This window comes from Anabrus simplex, chromosome 5 (genome assembly GCF_040414725.1).
Source record: "Anabrus simplex isolate iqAnaSimp1 chromosome 5, ASM4041472v1, whole genome shotgun sequence".
Taxonomy (NCBI): Eukaryota; Metazoa; Arthropoda; class Insecta; order Orthoptera; family Tettigoniidae; genus Anabrus; species Anabrus simplex.
This window is the reverse complement of record NC_090269.1, coordinates 132,933,881-132,958,136: the sequence shown is the minus strand read 5'-3', so window position 1 is coordinate 132,958,136 and position 24,256 is coordinate 132,933,881. Positions and strand designations below refer to the sequence as shown.

At 37.5% G+C, this 24,256-nt stretch overlaps 1 protein-coding gene across 4 annotated transcripts in view; it reads right to left on the bottom strand.

Moving 5' to 3' along the window:
• The window catches only part of LOC136873850 (angiopoietin-1 receptor), a 540,166-nt gene that overhangs the window by 90,929 nt on the left and 424,981 nt on the right, over positions 1 to 24,256 (bottom strand). For all 4 annotated transcript variants that reach the window (XM_067147131.2, XM_067147132.2, XM_067147134.2 and 1 more), the window contains 2 exons: positions 20,256 to 20,445; positions 12,398 to 12,468 (listed from right to left, as the gene is read on the bottom strand). In XM_067147131.2, the coding sequence (XP_067003232.2) occupies positions 12,398 to 12,468; positions 20,256 to 20,445 (261 nt within the window). The remainder of the gene's footprint in view (positions 1 to 12,397; positions 12,469 to 20,255; positions 20,446 to 24,256) is intronic.

Below are 24,256 nucleotides of genomic sequence, written 5' to 3'. Positions count from 1 at the left end.
ATACTTATATACTTAATCTTGTGACATTTAGTCCATCATTTATGAGTATATTCTTCATAAATTACTATCTTCATTCTATTTTAGTGTATTTTTTACATAATTTATACATACCAAGACGTGAAAACTATACGTATTGAAGAAATGCTATACAAACCGAAATGCTAACATATCCACCACACGTTATCATATGAACAGGGCACCTGCCGACGGAACCCTGAAAGGTATGAGCTTAATATTACATAGTTATTTTCTACTATGGACTACAAGTGATTTAGGTATATTTCAAAGAAAACTGATGAAAAAATAATTTTGGCGTTAACTGGTTAACCAAGATCATTCCCTTATTTATCCTGATATCTGATTGTGAATCTGTGGCTAGAATTTTTGTGTTGTTAACACTAAAATACAGTCCCATCCTTTCACTCTGTTCTTTAATTTTCATTATGATGTCCTCTTAATCCTTCTTACCTTCAGCTATCAAAGTGGTGGTGTCTGTGAACCACACGTTGTTTATATTCAGACCAGCTATCTTAAAACCATAAGTGGTCTCATCCAATTCAGGTTTTTCTTCATGATGTACTTAGCACGTAAGTTGAACAGGTAAGGTGAGAGTATGTGAGCTTGTATTCAGGAGACAGTGGGTTCGAATCCTACTGTTGGCGGGAAAACAATTTTCTGCTGTTTCCCATTTTCACACAAGGCAAATACTGGGGCAGTACCTCAATTGAGGCCATGGCAGCTTCCTTTCAACTCCAAGCCCCTTCCTATTCCATCATTAACATAAGATCCATCTGTGTGGATGCAATGTAAAGCAAATTGTAAATTTTTTTTTTTTTTGCTACTTGTTTTATGTCGCACCGACACAGATATGTTTTATGGCGATGATGGGATAGGAAAGGCCTAGGAAGTGGAAGGAAAAGCAGCCATGGCCTTAATTAAGGTACAGCCCCGACATTTGCCTGGTGTGAAAATGGGAAACCACGGAAAACCATCTTCAGGGCTGCCGACAGTGGGGCTCGAACCCACTATCTCCCGATTACTGGATAGTGGGCGCACTTAAGCGACTGCAGCTACTGAGCTCGGTAAATTGTAAAACAAAAGGAAGAAAAATTGGGAAGCATTTCATATTACCATACTCAGTTTAAACCATGGCCTCTTGTCCCAAATAAAGGTTACTTTACCAGGAACACCGGTTCATCACTTATTTCTTCGATTTTAAGAAGTCTTTTATGATGTGGTTATGGAACCCACTTCATCCTGGCTGATAGGCAACCCGCTGAGTGCGAATCGGACACAGTAATTCCTGAGGACTTAGAAATATTCATTGGTGAGTCGAACATACATTTTACACCATCACGTATACTAACAGTGATAGTTCTTCCCAGTTAAAGTCATTTGAACTTTAAATGTTTCATTACTACAGTGAACTTTGACTTAGTTTATTTGCATAGGCTAAAAAATTAAACCTTTCACAAGAAATAACTTTTATTTCTTCAATCCAGTGTTAACTTTAAGGATATAACTTTCCAATTCTACATGTGAAGATTTGTGATATTATGACAAGTAACATTATAGACTGTTGACTTTTGAACAGCTTTCATTATTTCTAGAACTGTGTCGTAGAACATTTCCTACAAGATTATTATAATATTTCAGTTTTTAAAAGCAGTGTCTCATTTCACGAATAAATTCTCATATTCAAAATAGCAGTTTTCATGTAACAGATAAACTCTTTCGCTATTAAAGTATCCTTTCTGTGTGGCATGTTACCACCTTTTTGAGGACATTCCAACTCAGTATAATTTTACTTAAGAGGCAAGAAACCACAAGTTCACTCCTAATTTGAGTTACACATTTTTCTTCAAATATGTATTCGATTTCAAGTGACAGTCAAGCTAAACTCGGTGATAAGCAGTTAATAAAATGCTAACCGTATTCAAAATACAGTGAACGCACTGATTCTGGTTCAGGAGACTCAAGTGGACACTCATATAAAGTCAATAGCGAATGAGGTGACCCCACATCGAGACCATTCAGAACTTCAAGATCTACTAACGCTGGATCGTGGTGCCATGGTGTAGAGCTGCCTGTGAGGGATTGTGGTACCATGGTGAGGACAATGCCTGGAGGATCGACACAGAAGACTATGCGCCTGATCAGCACACTTTTTGACATTTCTGAATAAATTTAGTTCTGAAAACAGGCTTAAAATTACTGAGTTGAAACACCTCTCTCTGTACTCACTCCAGCAATATGCCATTCGTCCTGTAAAATTGGGATGCTCTACCGTAAAAAAGATTTTAAATAGTACAGGTATTTTCTGGTACAGAGAGGGATTTAATAACATGGGCCCTGGTCATGGAGGCCTCGATAGCTATGAGCATCAATAGGAGTGTTAAATGTGGCACCCTGGATGTGGTAGGCTGATTGTTAGGAGTGTTGATAGGAAGTTGAAATAGACAACTGCTTAAAATAATAATACTTAACTTCAGAACATGTTTCAAAATAAGAGTGACTAATTCATTGGAGACTTTCAACTTATCACACTTCAAGTGTTAAACATAGGATAGTAACAGTTCAATAGGACTTAAAGACATTTGAACAAACTTTTCAAAATTATCCATTTTCTTTCTGATATTAGTGTGCTATATTCCTGTAAAATGGATAATATACTAGCAGCAATTGAAGCCCTTAGGGTTAGCATGAATGAAAAATTAACTGAGTCCAATACAAATTTAGAACGGCGCTTAGCTGAATATGACACTAATTTAACATGCCGCTTAACCGAAACCAACACTAATTTTGAACGGTATTCACTGAATCAGCTGAATCTACTGCAAATTTAGAATGACATTTAGCTAATACTAATTTTGAACACAGATTCACTGAGTCAGCTGAATCTACTGTAATTTTAGAGCACAGACTCACAGAATCAGTTGCCCAAATTAAGACAGGCATTGAGAATAAGTTTGTTGAAGCTAACAACAACTTAGAACGTAAACTCAATCAAACCAGTGCTTGAACTGAGCAGAAGTTCATGGAGTCCAATGCCAGGATTGACAATAGGTTGACGGAAATCAATAATCAGTTAACGTAAAGAGTAGAAGCAATGAAGGAAACTATTAAAACCCAGGTCATTGAGGCAGCCAAGGAAGACTTGAAGGATGCCCTTCCGACTTCTCAACAGTTAACCTGGGAGTTTAAAAGCCTCAAGACCAAATTCATAAAGTCCCATAGGCAATAATTATCCTTAGCACAGGTGAAGCTTGCCTCAATACAGGAACACCTTAGAGATCCTCTTAAGACAGACATCAGCAAGATTAACCTGCGGTTACTCGCGTGGTGAGCACGGCACTCACCTCCGTAGTATATTGCCTTTTGGTGGAGTTTTACAACACCTCTACTTCTGAAACTCCCTATACCTTTCAAACACATTGTTAGGAAGGGGATGTGTCAGTCATTTCCATCACCTTTGGAAACGAAGACCCTTAATCCATTATTAGGTGTGACAGTGCATGTTTGGTGAGTGGTGCGCTCAGTAGCAAGTAACAGTGCTATACATATTGCGCGCATTGTAACAGGTTAAAGTTTGCCTTACAGTTGTGTTTAATATGAAATGTTTATACTGTGATGGTTGTTAGTGAATTTACACAAGTTATACTGGCATCCACTGATCAGATAATTTTGTGTTTGGGTGAAACGATGGAGGAAGTGGACTTGAACAACGAAAGTGATGGTAATGAAACAAATGAGGTTTATGAAAGTGATCATAAATCTGAAACTGAGTGTCTACAAGTTCTGAAGAAGAGGCACTTTTGTTGATTGAAGTTGTATTCCTTTCGTTTTAGGAAAGGATGGAATTACCAACTGGGGCCTCCATGGTCCCACTACAAATGTTCCAACACGGAAAGAAAATTTGCAAAGTTTTCCAGGAAAGATGCTGAAAGCAACAGAAAATTGTGTAAAATTTTTGTTTCCTATTATGCAGGATTAAATATTTGCATTATTCAATTCATACTAAGCATACTCCTCCCACTTCAGATGCATTTAAATTTCAGTATTCGTGTTCCTAAATAAATAACTATTTGTTTAAAGTTAAGCTTTCGTGTTCCTAAATAAATTGTTCGTCTACCCCTTAGAACCGCTTCTTGATACGGGAAGATAGGAAAAACTAGAAAGGTTCCACCTTTTCAATACAAAAATGTTATAGGTTTATTTATAACATGTATTTGCACTTGGGACTAGTTTCGACGTTGTGTTGGCGTCATCATCAGCCAAAAAATGGGAAAATAGGCCAGTGTGTAGGCATTCATATTACACAAGGTGTTACATTAAACAATACAAATCTTGCAAGGAGATAAAAACATGGATGAATATAGAAACAAATGAATCGTTGAGAAAGCAAAAGTTATACATGTTAAAAAATAACCTTAACCACACATCTTGCAGTGCGAAAATATTCTTCTTGAATGATTCCTGAGTATAAAACACACGCGCACACATTTCTGAAGAGCCAGCAGGCAGGACAAAGTAAAGTGAAACCTTAAGGGATCTTCTGAGAAGAGTTCATCATTTTTCTATGTTCCGATTAAATAATGAAGTCTCCCTTGAGTTCCTGATAAACATACACAACAGGAAATTCTCCTTCACTCTCAACAATAGCTATAAAGACCAACGGTAAATTTCATTTTTCAAAGACGTGAAAGCATGATCTTGAACGTGATGTAACTCCTTTCATTTAACCCATTTTTTACACAAGGTGTTACATTAAATAATATATCTCACGAGGAGATAAAAACAGGGACGAATGTAGAAACACATGCACCGTTGAGAGAGCAAAAGTTGTACATATTAAAAATAAGCTTAAGCACATAACTTGCAGTGCGAAAATATTTGAATTTGAAAGATTCTTGAATAAAAGACGCACGCGCACACACTTCTAAAGAGCCAGCAGGCAGGAAAAAGTAAGGTGAAACCTTAAGAGTTCTTCTTCTAAACAAAGGTTCTCTCCTAGACGTCACTGAAAACCTCTATATTCATTTAGACCAATATTTCAATCCCAACCTAAACTTAAATGATATCTCAGAGAAACCAAAGATCCTATTCGACTTTCTCATTGAATTTTTCAAAAACATGAATATCCCGAAAAACAGATCGGTCTTTCAGATTATGCATAATACTTTGTCACGCCACACACTTTCACCACATCACCCTCCATACTTCCCTTCCTTCCACTCCTCCTCCCCTACCACTCCTCCCCTCCCCCCTCCTAATCCAACAATGGCCGCTCCCCAGACCTAAACTATACAACACGCTCTGTTTCTTCTTCATCTCGCGACATAGCCTTTCCGCCTCATGTCCCGCAATAAACATCACAGAAACCTGCCCCCCCCCCCCCCCCTACACGTAATGCTGCAACAATACACCACAAATACTGGCACAGTCAACCTCCAAACTCTCAAAAACGTATTCCTGAATACCAATTTTATATTCTTGTTGAGCTGAATACCGGACCTGTGAAGATTACAAGATTATTTTGTGCATCTACAGAATGGTTGTTATTGAAGCTATGTAATATAGAGAGAGACTTTCATAGGTGGTTAAATGAAGAAGTTATATCATGTTCAAGATCATCCTTTCACATCTCTACACAGTATTTAAAATACAACTCTTCTCAGAAGAATTCTTAAGGTTTCACCTTACTCTTTCCTGCCTGCTGGCTCTTTAGAAATGTGTGCGCGTGCGTTTTTGTATTCATGTATCATTCAAGGCAAATATTTTCGCACTGCAAGTTGTGTGGTTAAGCTCATTTTTTAATATGCATAACGATGCATTTGTTTCTACATTCGGCCCTGTTTTCATCTCCTCGTAAGATGTGTATTGTTTAATGTAACACCTTGTGTAAAAATTGGGTTAAATGAAGGAGTTATATCATGTTCATAATCATGCTTTCACGTCTCTACACAATATTTAAAATGAAATTTACCGTTGGTCTTTATAGCTATTGTTGAAAGTGAAGGAGAATTTCCTGTTGTATATGTTTATCAGGAACTCAAGGGAGACTTCATTAGCTAGTCGGAACATAGAAAAAATGATGAACTCTTCTCAGAAGAACTCTTAAGGTTTCACTTTACTTTTTCCTGCCTGCTGGCTCTTCGGAATTGTATGCGCGTGTGTTTTGTATTCAGGAATCATTCAAGACGAATATTTTCACACTGCAAGATTTGTGGTTAAGACTATTTTTAATATGTATAACTTTCCCTGTTTTTATCTCCTTGTAAGATGTATATTGTTTAATTTCCTGTTGTGTATGTTTATCAGGAACTCAAAACGAGACTTCATTAGTTAGTCGGAACATTGAAAGTATGATGAACTCTTCTCAGAAGAACTCTTAAGGTTTCACCTTACTTTTTCCTGCCTGCTGGCTCTTTAGAAGTGTGTGCGCGTGCGTCTTTTATTCAAGAATCTTTCAAATTCAAATATTTTCGCACTGCAAGTTATGTGCTTAAGCTTATTTTTAATATGTACAACTTTTGCTCTCTCAACGGTGCATGTGTTTCTACATTCATCCCTGTTTTTATCTCCTCGTGAGATATATTATTTAATGTAACACCTTGTGTAAAAAATGGGTTAAATGAAAGGAGTTACATCACGTTCAAGATCATGCTTTCACGTCTTTGAAAAATGAAATTTACCGTTGGTCTTTATAGCTATTGTTGAGAGTGAAGGAGAATTTCCTGTTGTGTATGTTTATCAGGAACTCAAGGGAGACTTCATTATTTAATCGGAACATAGAAAAATGATGAACTCTTCTCAGAAGATCCCTTAAGGTTTCACTTTACTTTGTCCTGCCTGCTGGCTCTTCAGAAATGTGTGCGCGTGTGTTTTATACTCAGGAATCATTCAAGAAGAATATTTTCGCACTGCAAGATGTGTGGTTAAGGTTATTTTTTAACATGTATAACTTTTGCTTTCTCAACGATTCATTTGTTTCTATATTCATCCATGTTTTTATCTCCTTGCAAGATTTGTATTGTTTAATGTAACACCTTGTGTAATATGAATGCCTACACACTGGCCTATTTTCCCATTTTTTGGCTGATGATGACGCCAACACAACGTCGAAACTAGTCCCAAGTGCAAATACATGTTATAAATAAACCTATAACATTTTTGTATTGAAAAGGTGGAACCTTTCTAGTTTTTCCTATCTTCCATTCTCAGTTCAATACGGACCAAAAATGAAACTCTTATGTTTAAATCTTGATACGGGGTCGGGAATGAGGTGAGATGAATTTATATTGCTTGTTTTACGGCCGGATGCCCTTCCTGATGCCAACCTCTGTAGAGGAGCTAATGAAGATGGAATGAATGATGGTGAATGAAAATGGGTGAGTAGGTGGAAGGTACAAGCTGTGGCCTATGAATAACTGTCCCTGCATTTGCCTGGAAGCGTAAACAGGAAACCATAGAAAACCATTCTCAGGACAGCCGACGGTGGGGTTCGAACTCACGCGTCTCCCGAAAGCAGAGATGTGCTCGGCCATGTTGCTAACTAAATAAATATCTCAAATTGACGTATTAAAATACTTCTATCTTTATATGGGCATAAAGACATAGCGAGCCGCGTTAATAACGAAGTTGACTTGTTAAAATCCAAACAAGGAGAATTTGATTAAACATTTCTCAGGTCAAATCAAAAGTACTCACACACAAATAACTTGTATTAGTAAAGACGTAACAGAGTTAAAGCAATACCTTTATACAGAAGTGCAACACATTGAAGGAACTGTTCAAGGCCCAATTCATTAATATTAAGGTGGAACAGAAAGGACATAGAAAATTTGAGTGACAAAGTTTCCAGCTTAGAACAGAGAGAAATTCCCAGGTCATCATTCGGTTCAACAGGTCTTACAGGAGAAACTACAAACGTTACTACTGTCATAACAGTACACGATGAAAACTAGAAAAATTCTCGGGAAAAGGAGAATACACTGCCAAAGAATTCTTGCTGTTTGCAGAGAAATATTTTTAAGAAAATAAAATAGGCAAAGACAGAGAGCTGTACGTATTTTCTGAAGTGAGTGAGTGAGTGAGTGAGTGAGTGAGTGAGTGAGTGAGTTCCAGAACAGCTCTCAATCAAACTCGTTATGGATATGAATTACTATCTTGAAAAGATACTGTAGGAGTAAGACACACCTAGGGGTGGGGGTGACGTAAAATAATCAAAAACAGTCTACACTTGTTTTGAATAGTTTTAGAGGCCATCTTGCAGATGCCCTACAGGAAAAAGAAATGACAAAGATGAAATCGGACCTTGTAATCATACTTGACGGTCTGATTTCTGTTCTTCTACCTCTTGGTGTCTCAGAGAACAAGCCCTTCACAGATTAACTACGTAATTTGGATACGGAATGGTTGTCAACAAATGCGCATAGTATTACACCAATGGGAAGAACTCAAAAACTATCAATCAAACAGATGTGAAGATGTGATTAGCAGAAGTTTCAAAAAATGGGCATACTCAATTCTCTCGATGGATCAGAGGATGACATAATGTGGATGGAAAACTCAGACATGCAAGATGATTTAAAATTATAATGGTTGGGGAGATCCATCAAATCCAACCATTAAAATTTTAAATTTCGGAGTCAATATGGAACAAGGATGAAGATTTTAACTTGTAATGAAGATGATGATGAGAGTGACGGTCTATAAGATGAATCATCAGATGAGAGTGATCATGCATGTATGAGAAAGGTAAGTTGCAAAATGTCTCTACTTCGTGTTTGTATGACGTAAAATAATCAAAATCAAGGGTTATGAGCTTCATGTTGTTGGTCCATATTGAAATGAGATAAATTATAAACAGGAGAGTTTTCCACCTATTCAATACAACAGTTGTATTTACAATGTTATTTACATTACATGGAACTAGTTTCAACCCTACTCGGGGTCATCATAGGCCATATTTAAACATACACAATATTTGATGAAATCCTAAAACATGTTTCTAAGCAGCAAGAATCTTATGAATATATAATTTACAATATGACGTGTGGTTAAAGTAGGCAAGGTGCTATGGCGCTCAAAATGTTGCAAATGGAAGTGAAATATTACGAGTGACATAGGTGAGCAAAATGTAATACAATTACACTAAACATGCTAAAAGGTCTGGGTATAAAAGTACAAATGAGATGCTCTGTGTTGTAGGTCAATTTCAGTATGATTTTAGACACATGGTGTATCAGATGGAATTCAGTAGGTCCTGGTAATACATAACGGTTGTGGACTGAGTGCTATGGTACTAAGAATGAACACAATATAATATATAACACATATAATAAAAGTATACAAGTATGTACAAAGTTTGAGTAACAAATGTGAAGATGATACTCTCTAGAAGAATCTATGAAGAGTTGATTATATACTCTGTCAGCTTAAGCAGAAAATTTGATACTTGGCATATTAAGTAACCAAGCTATGTTGATAGGGCTGCATGGTTGATTGTTGGAATTGTGCAGACTGAATATGAAGTTATAGAATTCTTCTTGAGAAGAAAGTAGACACTGTGCGTGGTGATATTAATGGGTGGAACTCTCAATATAGCTTGGTTACTAAATATGCCAAGTATCAAATTTTCTGCTTAAGCTGACACAGTGTATAATCAACTCTTCACAGATTCTTCTAGAGAGTATCATCTTCACATTTGTTACTCAAACATTGTACATACTTGTATACTTTTATTATATGTGTCATGTTATATTGTGTTCATTCTTAGTACCATAGCACTCAGTCCACAACCGTTATGTATTACCAGGACCTGCTGAATTCCATCTGATACACCATGTGTCTAAAATCATACTGAAATTGACCTACAACACAGAGCATCTCATTTGTACTTTTATACCCAGACCTTTTAGCATGTTTAGTGTACTTGTATTACATTTTGCTCACCTATGTCACTCGTAATATTTCACTTCCATTTGCAACATTTGGAGTGCCATAGCACCTTGCCTACTTCAACCACACATCATATTGTAAATTATATATTCAAAAGGTTCTTACTGCTTAGAAACATATTTTAGGATTTCATCAAATATTGTGTATGTTTAAATATGGCTGATGTTGACCCTGAGTAGGGTTGAAACTAGTCCCATGTAATGTAAATAACATTGTAAATAATCAAAAGGTGTGGATACTTTTATAACGGATTTTTGGCCCATTGGCCGGTGGCTGAAAGTGCGGTAGAGCAAGTGTACTCTTGAACCCACAACAAAACTAAAGAGCAGGACAATGTGCAGTAAGTGTATGTCAATTATTTGTAATTACAATAGCTTCACTTACTCATCTGTTACTGCAAAGCTCATTATTGATGCTCAAGAATAACATGCAAACTTCAACATAAAAATATGATTGGTAGACGTAACTAAGAGCCAAAATGTAAAGCCGTAGGGCTGTGAAATGTATTTACTCCCAGCATAAGTCCAGTCAAAGATACAAGTGCTTGTGGTCTTTGATTATAAGTTCATTTCATATTGGAGTCTATCACCACTGTTTCAAACTAACATTGCACAGAAAGTTAAAGATGCTAGTTCAAAGGATGACATACTGGAATAACTTTATTGAGAAACTTAAGAATTCAAATATTGTTCTGGACAGTGATCAATTAAGAGCAGGGGCAGTTTCTCCATAAGGTTACAGGTTTGCGCTACCCCCATTAAATTTTTATGTTTATTTTAGGTAAAGTTTTATAATTTGGATTATTCAACTACTGTATTTTCGTTCAACAAGACAAACCTTTCAAGAGCTTGAAAGAGCAAATATTGACTACAGGGTACTTTACAAGCCGGTACTCGTAGATGTTCACTGCAGGAGCCGAAAAGTTTGCAGTGGGAAGTCAACCTGAGGTAGGATGTAAGCTGCGCTGCTCGAGGGGTGCGTGGGGCTGCTAGAAGTGTGCTTTTGGGCTGCTAGGGGGGTGCGCGGGGAGAGAAAAGATAGGCGTGGCTTCTTATACATTGCTTAAATGGAGGTTTATCAACCTGGCTCCTCCTACCACGGCTGACTGGATCCCTCGCTGCGCTAAGGAGCTAGCTAGAGCACTGCCTTCGTAATGAGCGAAGCATTAAATTGGCCGTGCTCCTACGTAACCAACTACTAGCAAAGTCGCTAGAGACTGTTGCTGCTCAATGTGAGATTCTGTTATAGAGTGTCATCTAGCGACACCGGATGGAAGTTCATCTGCTGGATCACGGCCGGTTGGATCCCTCATTACGCTCCATAAGGAGCTAGCTAGAGCAGGGCGGCTAGAGTGATGCATCAAGACGGTCGTGGCTAGATATATACCTAATGGATCTAAATTTAAAAATAAACACCGCCATTTCTTTCAGTATAGTCGTGAGCTTTGTTATGTGCGTACAAGCTAAGTAGCTTATTGATTTCACTGTGTAAACATTTGTGTCAGCACGTGTTTTTTTTATTATTGTGTGTTTTTATCAGTTAGTGGTATTTTGCCAGATAATGAATTCGGTGCAATCTTTAATGTCTAGGCCGTTTCCGCAACAGACTGCCAAGGAAAAATCCGACGTGAAACGAATGGGTACGCCCACGCGAAGTTTAATTTCGGAACCAGATACATTACAAAAGGATATTTTTTCAATACCGGAATTAGACTACCTCAAAGTGTTTCGTTTCAATATGGTAAAAAGTTTTTAAATGAAAAAATGTTAATGCATTGTAGTAATATTCCTGAAAATAGAAATGTAAAATGTTTGTTTTATTTTTAATAATAAGAAAGTATTGTTGATGTATCTAGATTTGAAAATTAGCCTGTAATCATATTATATCATTGGTAAAAATTGTGCACCACTGAACTTTTAAACCACCAGCCGCCACTGATTAAGAGCTGATGTACTGAAACACTGTTAAGAGATTGGTGCCAAGAGATTTGCTTTCAATTTCCACATTCATCTCTTACCCAGTCATTAGGTAGAAATAGGTCAGATGCCTTGAAACCTCTAGTTACATCACTACATTTTTCAACATACTTAGAAGATAGGCTGATTATGTGATATGAATATTACTTGTAAAATATCCTCATATGTGTACATTTTGTCTCCCATTAAATTAATTACCAAACCAAACCAAACCAAACCAAACCCCATGGCACTACAGCCCTTGAAGGGCCTTGGCCTACCAAGCGACCGCTGCTCAGCCCGAAGGCCTGCAGATTACGAGGTGTCGTGTGGTCAACACGACGAATCCTCTCGGCCGTTATTCTTGGCTTTCTAGACCGGTTAAATTAATTACAGTACATCTTAATGCAAACAAGCAGTGAGATGTAATGTATTAAAAGAGACTACTGTATTTATGAAAATAAATAGAAATAACTTACCTTCCAGTTGACTTTAAATGAATCTGTCTCTTCATCGCTGATGGTGATATTAATATCCAATTTATCAGGAACTGCAAAATAGAAAGGAATATAATTAAATTACTTGCTTAAAGAAATACTTAGGCACAGACACAGACAGAATATCCAGCAGACAGCCAGCTGCCTTTATTAGGAAATATAACCAACTGACCTCCTAATCAGCTAACACAACACTATTTATGATAATGAATTTTATATTTTTGCTATTTTATTGCTAAAGTCAAAATTAGGGCAAAGCCCTCAGTAAGGACAAACTGCCTAGGATTTTCAGATGATTTAGCTCTCTTAGCCCTTGACATGGAAGAAGTCCATGCTCAGATCATCAGTCTCCAAAAAACTGCATTAAAAATAGGATTACAAATTTCCTTTGAAAAAAACTGAGATCATGCCAATGAAACCCCTTGACATAAATGTCATCATAAATGATAAAAAATTTAACATAGTACTACAATTTAAACACCTTGGAGAATTTGTTATGCACAACTTAAGCAAGATAGCAACATGGATAAATAGAACCAACAAAATGTAAAGCAAACATTTTTAACCTGGTCAACTTATAGAAAAAATTGCTTATCGATAAACACTAAAATCCAACACTACAAAACTGTAACTTTGCCTGATAACACTTACGCATGCAAAACTTTGTTCCGAATTTAAAATGAAAGAAGAACTGATCAACTCCTCAAAACTGAAAGAAGAATTATTAAAACTTGCATAAATAAAAAGTACCAGGTTGAAGGAGTCTGGAGAATACTCCCCAGTGAAACTGTCTATCGAGAGACTGACCCAGTTATCAGCAAGATGAATACCAGAAAACATGATTTTATGACAACTAGTGATGAAAAATCTGGGAAAGAAGACAGGAGGGCATTGGATCAAAGAAATTAACGAGGATCTCAAAACAGTTGGACTCAAAATTACAGATGCAGAGAACAATAAAATTACCACCCTTCTTAAGAATCACAAATTTTCAACTGAAATGATGCACAGAAGGCCTGTAGAGATTTCAGACAAATTAAAAACACTGTGATCAGAATGAATGAAGAAGTACTGGGCACATAAGAATCAAACAGTACAACCTTCAAAGAAAAAGTATACATGGAAGACTCAAGTGGTCCAATGTGGCCAATATAGTTAATATTTATAATAATTGCTATTTTTCTAGCAACCAGGTTATATTTGGTATGGTTATCTGTTGGACTTCCTGTCCTTTATTGAAATTTTTAGCATTTTCACAGTCATGTCATGGAATAACGGTTATATTATTACATTTTACTCGAGTCGAAAACATACAAATTTACAGTTAATGTACAAGTCAGTTTAAAGTATACAGAGAATGTCCACACTTCTTGATAATTAGTAAACAAAAGCAGTTCGAAATTAACACAGTGACATCTTCTGAGAAACTGTTGAGATAATTCATGCACCCTGGTGCGAAGTGGTAGAACCTTATTTGAGGAAATTTTGTATTCATAAGTTTGTTCTTTACTAAATTTCGTTCTTTCATTTGTGGGTTGGCAATTTAAATCTTTTCTTTCTGCCAGTTTTGAAGTTAGCCAATCAATAATTTCTGTCATTAATTTTCAGCCAATTGCGTCTTTCTTCTCCAATTTTGATGTGTAACTGTAAGCTACCCAATAAACGACTGTGGGTGTGTCTTAATTATTCATGACAGGTCTCGAATCTTCCCCGAGAGTATAAAAACAGCTGATTTTCCTGGCTCTCGGCCACTTCAACAACATCTGACTTAGTGTATGGAAGTATAGCAGGGGGCGGGTAGCACCTCTTCCTTCGGGCAACAGCTCTTCAACAAAGGTAATGGCCTTTTAACATCTTTATTTCTAATAATAATAATAATGTTATTTGCTTTACGTCCCACTAACTACTTTTTAAGGTCTTCGGAGACGCCGAGGTGCCGGAATTTAGTCCCGCAGGAGTTCTTTTACGCCAGTAAATCTACCGACACGGGGCTGTCGTATTTGAGCACCTTCAAATACCACCGGACTGAGCCAGGATCGAACCTGCCAAGTTGGGGTTAGAAGGCCAGCGCCTTAACCGTCTGAGCCACTCAGCCCGGCATCTTTATTTCTTGCTAGCTCAGCAGTTTAACCCTCGGGAAAGGTCCGAAACCTTTTCAATGTAACCTACCTGTCTAAAAATGTAACTTAGTGTCGGCTTATGTAAAATTTTCTTATTACTTTAACTGTAAATCGAGGATAGAGAGTGCTTTACCCTCTCGAGCTCCCCTTCATTTTGATTTGAGGTGACCATGTTTTCATAACTGATTTTCTCTTCCTAATGTGTTAAAATTTTTCTTATACAAGTCACCTCCCTAGTGTGGGAATACCCCCTGTTTAAGCGGCCTAGTGCCCCTTAGGTTTTATAAGGTTTCATGTAGGAGTGCAAGCAATGCCTCCATTCATCTTGGAATTTTGGGCCATTTAATTATTCTGTTCCTTTCCACTGAGGCCCAGTAGGTTGGGTACGAGATACCCCCGTTTCATTTGATGTAAGCGGTGCCTTGATGGCGATTTAGTGTAATAGTCTGGTATTGCCTTTAATAGGTTTGAAAATTGAGAGCGGCTCAGCTCTTTCTTGTGTTTGAAAAGTGCCTCTGGGAGGCTTGAGGGTAAAAGGTGGGAGCAAGTGCTCCATACAATAAGGGGATTTCTGCCCTTTGGTAATATGTGGTTGTGAGCTGAGAGCTCAGGAATTGTAAAAGGTGGGGCTCGAAGCCCAGATCCTTAAAATATCTCTATATCTTGGATTTCCTGGTCTCGAACCTGATTTGTTAACTTGTTGTTATTTGTTGTATGTTCAAATTCTATATCAAATCTGTTAAGTTTGGCTGTTTTGAAAATATAACCTTTAATGAAATTTTAATTCATTTCTCGGTTTTGTAGTTAGACCCGTTCCAGCCCGCACCTTCTTTCACCTCTGCTGTTCCATGGGAAACCCTGTAGTAATAATAATAATAATAATAATAATAATAATAATAATAATAATAATAATAATAATAATAATAATAATAATAATAATAATAATAATGTCATTGGCTTTATGTCCCACTAACTACTTTTATAGTTTTTGGAGATGCCGAGGTGCCAGAATTTAGTCCTGCAAGAGTTCTTTTACATGCCAGTAAATCTACTGACACGAGGCTGACGTATTTCAGCACCTTCAAATACCACCGGACTGAGCTGGGATTGAACCTGCCAAGTTGGGGTCAGAAGGTCAGCGCCTCAACCATCTGAGCCACTCAGCCTAGCAAAGGTCTAGATTTTGAAGAGAATTGGAGCCAATACGCTCCCCTGAGGTAGGCTAGTTTTCTGTGCTCTCCAACGACTGTGCTGACCTTGGAAGTCAACAAAAAACCTGCAGTTTTGAAGGAGAGTGCTGATAAGTCTAGTTAGATGGAAATCCTTGAATTAATTGAAAAACATGACATGGAGTAACCGGTGATTGACAGTGTCATACGCTGATGTTAGATCCATAAAGACCACCCCTGTCACCTGGCAAGTTCCATACCCAGCCTCTATGAACTGAGTGGGATTCAAGAGCATTTCTTAGGCCGAAATTCCACTTGCTCGGTTATGAGTAGAGGGTCAATTTCAGGCATTATTCTACTCAGAATAATATGCTCAAACAGTTTATAGAGGTGGCTAAGAAGACTAATGGGCCTGTAGTTCTTGAGAGGGTTTGCTTTCTTGTCGTATCAGGAGATCTATCATTCTGCTATTTTGCCACATCTTTGGTATTTGGCACTTGCTCATGCATGTATTGAAAAGCTGCAAGATCCATTCTCTTGTTGAAAGATCAAAATTCTTAATTTGTTCCATTGGGATGTTGTCTAAACTGGCTGCTTTCCCAAATGTGCTCTCCTTGATAGCCTTGTCTGATAATGATGTCTGGTAATTGATAAAGAGTCTTTTAGTACCGAGTCTGCTACAGCCTGGATGTTTTAACCTTCCTCAAAAAGTCCAGAGTTTCAGAGCAACTACTTCTCATTTTTGTATTATGTATCTTTTTCAAAGTCCTCACAGCATTGTTTGTAGATGGCCTTTTTCTCATCACAGATGCCTTTTGACTGGTGTTCATTGTCCTCAAATCTCACAGTCATATCGTTCACCAAAGCTGCTCCTTTAGTTTGGTCAATCACTACGATGTCAGCTCGATGTGTTAATCCATTTTCGGAGAGGCATCCAACTTCTTCATAGACACTGAGATAATGTCTATGAAGGCTTCCAGCGATCATAGAACATAGAGCATTGTGGTGGTTGATTCTCATTAGCTCCCCCTTTGGACAGACCCCTAACATGTGGTGAGGGAGGGTTTCAAACTAATCACATCTTCTGCAATGGGATGTATTAAGGCTCCTTCCAGGAAGAGTTTGAACAGAGTTGACACTGCAATTCACTATAATTGCTTCCGTTCATTGCCCACACAACATTCCCTTTTTATTGCTTACTCAGGAGTTGCCTTTCTTCCCACACTCCAGACATTTTAATCATAGTAACCTCCAGCGGGATTCATTAAGCACTGATACAAAAGTGTAAAATGTTGTTCAGCAGGTAATTGTTGATGATGATGCTTGTTGTTTAAAAGGGCCTAACATCGAAGGTCATCAGCCCCAGCAGGTAATTAAGCAGGGTGAAGAGGGTAATCTTTTAAATGTGTATGTTCATTGAGGTTGGTTTGGAGAGCTTTTTTTGTGATGTACATTTTGACTGCTTCTTTAAAAAAAAAAAAAATCTTTCATTTTCAATGTGTAAAATTTTTAAATCTGTGTTGATGTCTGTGAAATTGTATGAATTGTCATATATATGCTCCCCAAAGTCTGAGTGCTGATTATACCACCTTGCAATTTTGTGTTCTTAGTATGTGGAAATTATGTATTGTGTGGCCTATATATGTGGCATTGCAATTGGATTCTTGACACTTGGGTTAATAAAACCTTGATTTAGAGAAAAGGTCTTTTTTATTTAGGTTGCACTTGCTGAGTGTCTTTGCGATGTGTTGTTTGTTCTAAAGGCTACTTTTAGACCTTGCTTTCTGAAAATATTTGCAGTTTTGTATATGTTGTTGAGGACAATGTATTTTTCCCTTTCATGTGTGGTTTTCCTGTTGTTTTCTCTTTGTTTATTTAAACTCTTGATATTTCTTTTGTTTGCAATGTTCCTGAAGGATAGTTTTCTTTTGCAATATGTTTTATTATTAGTATTTATTGAAATCCATTGTGCTCATTGATATGGAAATTGCTCTGTATATCATTGTATTCAGTTCTGCTACTTTGTGTGTGTGGATGGTTTGATTCATTGTCAATAGTGTGTGATGTCTGAGTGGCTTTCTGCACCATGTGGTTACCTACTGACACAAGGCCAGAAAATGTTTCTTAATTTACTATCCAATAAAAATGTGGTAGATTGCAGTCACCAACAAGGAGCAATAAATGGTTGTCGTGATCAGTTTTAAAAGTCAGGGACACAAACAACTGTTCAACTGCGCTAATGCATGCTATCAGAGTAGGTTTAAACCTAATATAGATCATTGCACCCCCATGATATGCCTTCATATTCATTAAAGAAGACCTACCACATCTGAAAGTAGAATATGTTTCGAGTCAGAGTTCCTTATCACTAATTTCATCATTTAAGTTTGTATTGGTTAATATCATGAAGTCATAGTCAGCTAAACATGAAGAAATTCTAAGTTCAGTTAGTTTGCTTTGAAGTTCATTTACATTTTGACAGTATCCTCTAAAGTGTTCAACTAACCTTTTTTATTGATCTCTTTGGTACTTTCTTAGGATTGTATATTTGACCTCTCATCATCATCATCATCATGTCATTTCATTCCCACCCTCATGGGGTGGGCGGGCCATCAGCTCAACTAGGAGCTCTTCAGCCTTTGGAAAAGATATGGAAGAACCGGAACTGCATGGGCGTATGTATCGTACATACGAGAAAGACTAGTAGTATCGGGGAGGCGCGGGGAAACGACAACCAACAAGACAGGACCCCGGGAGGACCCGCAATGCACCCGCCCAAGCGAGCCCTGCCAACACCAGAGGCGAAAACTTTATTGAGACTACTAGGTATCTCGGGCGCGCATTACAGAAAGAGATAGCGGTATTGAGAATACAAAAAGGCAGTTACATGTTGTTGAGAGACTTGTATAAGGGTCGGTACTGTGTGAGATAAGAAATAGTCTGTGCAGCACATGATAAAGAGACAGAAAGAGAACATGAGAACGGCGAAACAAGAAAGTTGATGGAAAAAGGTGACTGTAGAACACGGATACAACACGGCACTGGTAACACAACACTGAGAGCGCTTGTGGCGCAATTTTCAAAGTGGGAACAGAAATGGGCAGCCGCAGCCATTAACATCATAAAGAGAGCATTTACATATGTTGAGGAACAAGTAGAGGGGTCGGGAGGTAGGTAGAAATAGAGGGGCACGGATAATATTGGAGAAGGAGGTAATACAGGTTAGTGGTGATATTGGTAATGGAAGTGGAAAGTAGGCGGAGAATTTCTAGAATAGAGAGCGGCGGGAGACTGAAAGGAGGCTGGGGAACTGGGGGATGGATGGTGTATGGCGGTGGGGTGGGTGGCGGTGTTGAACACAAGCGAGGAGGAGGAGGACGGGGAGGAGAGCTTACATCACGGGGGGGGGGGGGAGCGGGAAGGTTCCACGCGATAGGTTCGCCGATGAAGTTGAACGCCAGTGGTGAGCAAACGGTTAACTTCGTCGAAGGTCGAAAATTGAAGGCGAACCATAAACGTCGGTCCGTGGGCGTTAAAGATGCGGAAAGCTCTCCGAGCCGGAACTCCTGCCTGGCGAAGATCGTGCAGGAGGTCTTGTTCTGCGATGACAGGATCAACACCACGAAGTACACAACTGAAAGTTGTAGGCAGTTGGGAAGCCGTGGAAGCACCAGACGCCTGGACGGAGACTGGCTGAGCAGTAGTGAGAGAGTCGGCAGGGGGTAGCGGAGAACTCGGGACCATTGGAGTGATAGAGGTGGGAGGAGTAGAAGGTAACGGAGAAGGATGACTAGACGTCAAAATGGTCATAGAAATGGAGGGAGAACTAAGAGCGACAGTAGTGGATGTGACGGTAGTGGCGGTTGTTATGGTGGTTGTAGTTACGGTAGAGAGAATGGAGCAAGAGTGTAAGTCATTAAGGCAAATAGGGAAATCAGGATCAGCGGCCAGCGTGCGTAAAAGATGGTCAGGAGTAGGGAGGGCTACATGGTGGCGACGAAAGAGGTAGATGTTGACACAACCAGGTGCGAATATTGTCCGGAGAGAAGGCATTGTCCGCATTCTTGATCAGACAAGAGTAAGCAGGCATGATGAGGGAAGGCGACAGCCAACGAGGTGTCAGCCCAGTTCTTGTTTCTTGGGCCGGTTGAGAGAGCAAAAATTGGCGATGAGAAGAGCACCACCCAACCGAAAAAATATGTGGACAGGAGGATGTTTGACCTCTGTGAACTGATTCCCTATCTACATGTTGTATTGCATTCCTAATATAGGTTATACTTTCTAAATCATTTACTGTATCACTTAAGTTTTGGCGTTAGGATTGTGTATCTGACCTCTGTGAACTGATTCCCTATCTACATGTTGTATTTCATTCCTAATATAGGTCATACTTTCTAAATCATTTACTGTATCACTTAAGTTTTGGCCATTAGGATTTGCAACCGCCTCATTTTCTTAATTAGTTTCTTGAGAGCATTCTTCTTGATATTCTTAATTACTTTTATATAGCCAAAGGTTCGTGAAACCTAGATAAAATCAAATTTAACTTACCAATACAATGAACTTCAGCACAGTTTTCAGGAACATCATCTCTCTGGTAGACATTCAAATCTTCAGTGATGAGTACATTTCTAGCACAATACACTCCCCCTGCTATGAGTCCAGTGATATTGAAGATAACATGATCTATTTTTGGCTTCAGCAGATTAGGCTCTAGCTCAATCCAATTGCGACCATCCATCTAAATAAAAAGCAATAATCAAATTAGAAAATCAAGCATTTATGTACTTAATTCTGTGGCTTGGTTCTAAAAGGGCCAATGTCAAAAAAACCTGTTTTAGCTATGAGCATTTGAAGTTTTGCTTATAGTTTTACAATTATTTTTTTCAACAACTAACGTTAAATAATGTTATACTTTCTTTGTGGAAGTCGCTTTATTAAACGCTAACTTTTTCTATTGTATTCTTTAAAAATCACCAGGTCTCTAATCTTTATTGGTAATCTAACATTATTGGCAAGGGCTTATTTAATTAAACGTTAACTGTTCGTTTAGTACTTAACAAAACATTGGCCCTTTTAACATGTTGCAAGCCAGGATAAAATACGTTTGTATCAGTTAATATCTCAATTTCAATAAAAAATGACATTGGCCCTTTTAGAACCAAGCCACAGAATTTGCATATAGGTAATGGTATAAAATATCCTCTGTAAATTTTTTAATGCTGTTGGAGGTTGTTGATTCATATCAGGGTAGAGTTATAAACTGAAATTATCCAAATGCAGGACATTACCCAGAAAAACAGCAGGGCTTTTAAAATAAATTTTTGACAATTTCAATAGATAACAAAATTATACATATATTACATAGAACATCTTTAAAAAAGGAAATATCTTACTTAATGATCAGTCCTTGCTGCAGTTCTTTTCCTTGAAGCTGTGTTTTGAACAGAACCTACTTTTGAAAGAAGATGCGAGTTATTTTCTTGAAGCACATACTTATAAAATTCTTTACATGATATATCCTTGAAACTGAACTTCACCAGTAACATTCCTTCCACTGATTCTACCAACAAATGGTTCTTTCTTTTGTCCATTGAGCATTTATGAATGAAAACATGCATTCAGTGCTGCCTAGTATGACAAAGAGAAATTGGCAAATGTTCAAAAGTCTGGCACTTATTAAAGAAAACAGACCTTTGCTGGGTTTGTTGTGAACTTATCCCAAGTTGAACTTTCAGAATAAGTCTTGACATTGTAGAACTGTAAGTTATGAATTTCATTATGGTCCATATTGACAATTGATCACTATCAAAGGGTGGGAAGGGTCCACCTATTCAATACTTTTAGCTTGTATATTGTCTTATAAAACTGGGACTCATTTCGACCCCATATGTATTGGGTCATCTTCAGCCACGCTCCAATTGGAAGACATAAGCACACATATAATCAATAATGATATAAACACTGATATGACACAATTTATAGTCTTCATTTAAACCACTGATGAAGTCTGAATAACTAATCCACACTTTAAACTAAATAACACATCAAAAATGTTGTTGTTGATGGTGAACTATTTTGTCATTTCTATAGCAGCCATTGTTTTTGAGTTGATCTGGGAGTTGGTATCCTTTTCTGAGTTTACACAGACAATAAATTGCATCAGTGTTTATATTATTATTGATTATATGTGTGCTTATTTAATACTTTATTAACGGTAATACCATTTTACATAACAGTAGAGAAGAATAAACAAAACAAAACACACTAAAACGAAAGTTCAATGGAGTATAAGAAGAAAAATATGTAATATATACGGTACACAGGTTATATTACAAGTAATCACAGGAAAGTAATAGTCAATTCTGGAGATTATGTAAGTGATTTCTCAATTCTGACAATGAACAGTTAAATATATCAATATCCACTTTGTTTAGAGATCTTGACATTCGTTCAATTGGCCCACTGAATGCGTAGTTAGTTCTATGCCAATTTGTAGACAATGTATTCTTGAACCTTGTGCGTCTGTCTGGTACATGTACGTCAATTTTTGCAAGGAGTTGTGGACAATTCACCAAGGAATGAAGCAATTTAAAAATGAAGAGTGTATCCAATAATTCAAGGTGTTGTGACAGGCTATGCAGATTTAAGGACTGTTGTAGGGATGTATAATCAACATTATCATATGAGAATCCTGCTCTAAATGAATATAAATGAAGAAATTTATGTTGTACTGAATCTAATCTATGGATAGAGGTCTGATGAGAAGGGTTCCAAAAAAGGTGTACAGTATTCTAGCATAGGGCGTACCATAGACACATACAGCAATCGATAGGTAGCTAAGTTTGAAAATTCTCTAGAATATCTAGTAATGCAACCCAATCTTTGAAATGCTTTCTTACAAATATTTTCAATATGTTCATTAAACGATAGGTTATAACTGAATAAAATACCAAGGTCATTAACTTGTGAAACAGGAGTTAGAATGTTATTATTACTAAATTTATACTGAAATTATATTTTCTTGTTTTTAAAAAACAATATTATTTTACATTTTTCATGATTAAGTTTCAACCCATTTTGAATACAGTACTTTTCCAGATGATGTAAATCTTCTTGAGGTTTTAAACAATCAAGTGGACAATTAATTTGCATAATTTTTGTTTGCATCGTCAGCAAACAAAAGCAATTCAGAATTCTTAAGTATATTTTTAATGTCATTTATGTAAAGAGTAAAAAGTAAGGGTGCAAAGTGAGACCCTTGAGGAACTCCACTGGTAACAATAATAGGCACAGAAAAATGATTCCTTATTTTAACAATCTGCAGGCGATTTTTAAGATACGACTGAAACCATGAGAGGAGAGGCCCATTAATTCCGTAGCCTGTTAGTTTTTGCAGCAAGATACCATGGTCGACAGTGTCAAAAGCTTTTGAGAAGTCTGTATAAATGCAGTCCACTTGAGAGTGGTTCTCTATTGCATCCAAGAGGAACTAATAGAATAAAAATAGATTGTTACAGGTTGACCGTCCTGAAAAGAATCCATGTTGCTCATCAATGATGATGTTTCTAAAGAGAGGTGTAATTTTGTCAAGAATTATTGAGTCAAAAATTTTGGAAATATGAGAAGAAATTATAACGGGTCTATATTGTTTTATGTCAGTTTTATCACCATTTTTGAGAACTGGACTAACAAATACTTTCTTCTATTCCACTGGAAAAACGCCTTGGTTTAATGATAAGTTGAACAGATAAAAGAGTGCTTCACATAAAATAAATGAGCAGTACTTGAGCAGGTAAGTTGAAACACCATCAGCTCCTACAGTTTTTTTAAATTCCAGAGATATCAGTTTGTTGTAAATTTCTGCCTTACTAATGTTTATAACTGATAGACTGACATAGAAAGGATAATCATATGACATACTACTACTTTTCTGATAAGAAGAATAAACAGATGACCGGGCGAGTTGGCCGTGCGCGTAGAGGCGCGCGGCTGTGAGCTTGCATCCGGGAGATAGTAGGTTCGAATCCCACTATCGGCAGCCCTGAAGATGGTTTTCCGTGGTTTCCCATTTTCACACCAGGCAAATGCTGGGGCTGTACCTTAATTAAGGCCACGGCCGCTTCCTTCCAACTCCTAGGCCTTTCCTATCCCATCGTCACCATAAGACCTATCTGAGTCGGTGCGACGTAAAGCCCCTAGCAAAAAAAAAAAAAAAATAAACAGATGAAAAGTGGTTAGCAAAAAGATTGACAATATTTTCTCCAGTATCTGCTGTAACTTCATTAAGATGCATTGTTGAAGGAATATAGAACTTAGATATTGCCAGAATTTCTGTGGATTGGAAGTAACACTTCGTTCACAGTTGGAGACATACATTGTATAGCAAGATTTAGATTCAGACTTGCATTCATTTCTTAATTTCAAGAAATGCTGATAATCGCTATTGAGACCTGATATTTTGTATTGCTTGTGTGCTTTCTTCTTTTCAATAATCAGGGACTTCAATTTATGATTAAACCACTTTGGGAATTTGGGAGTCTTAAAATTCC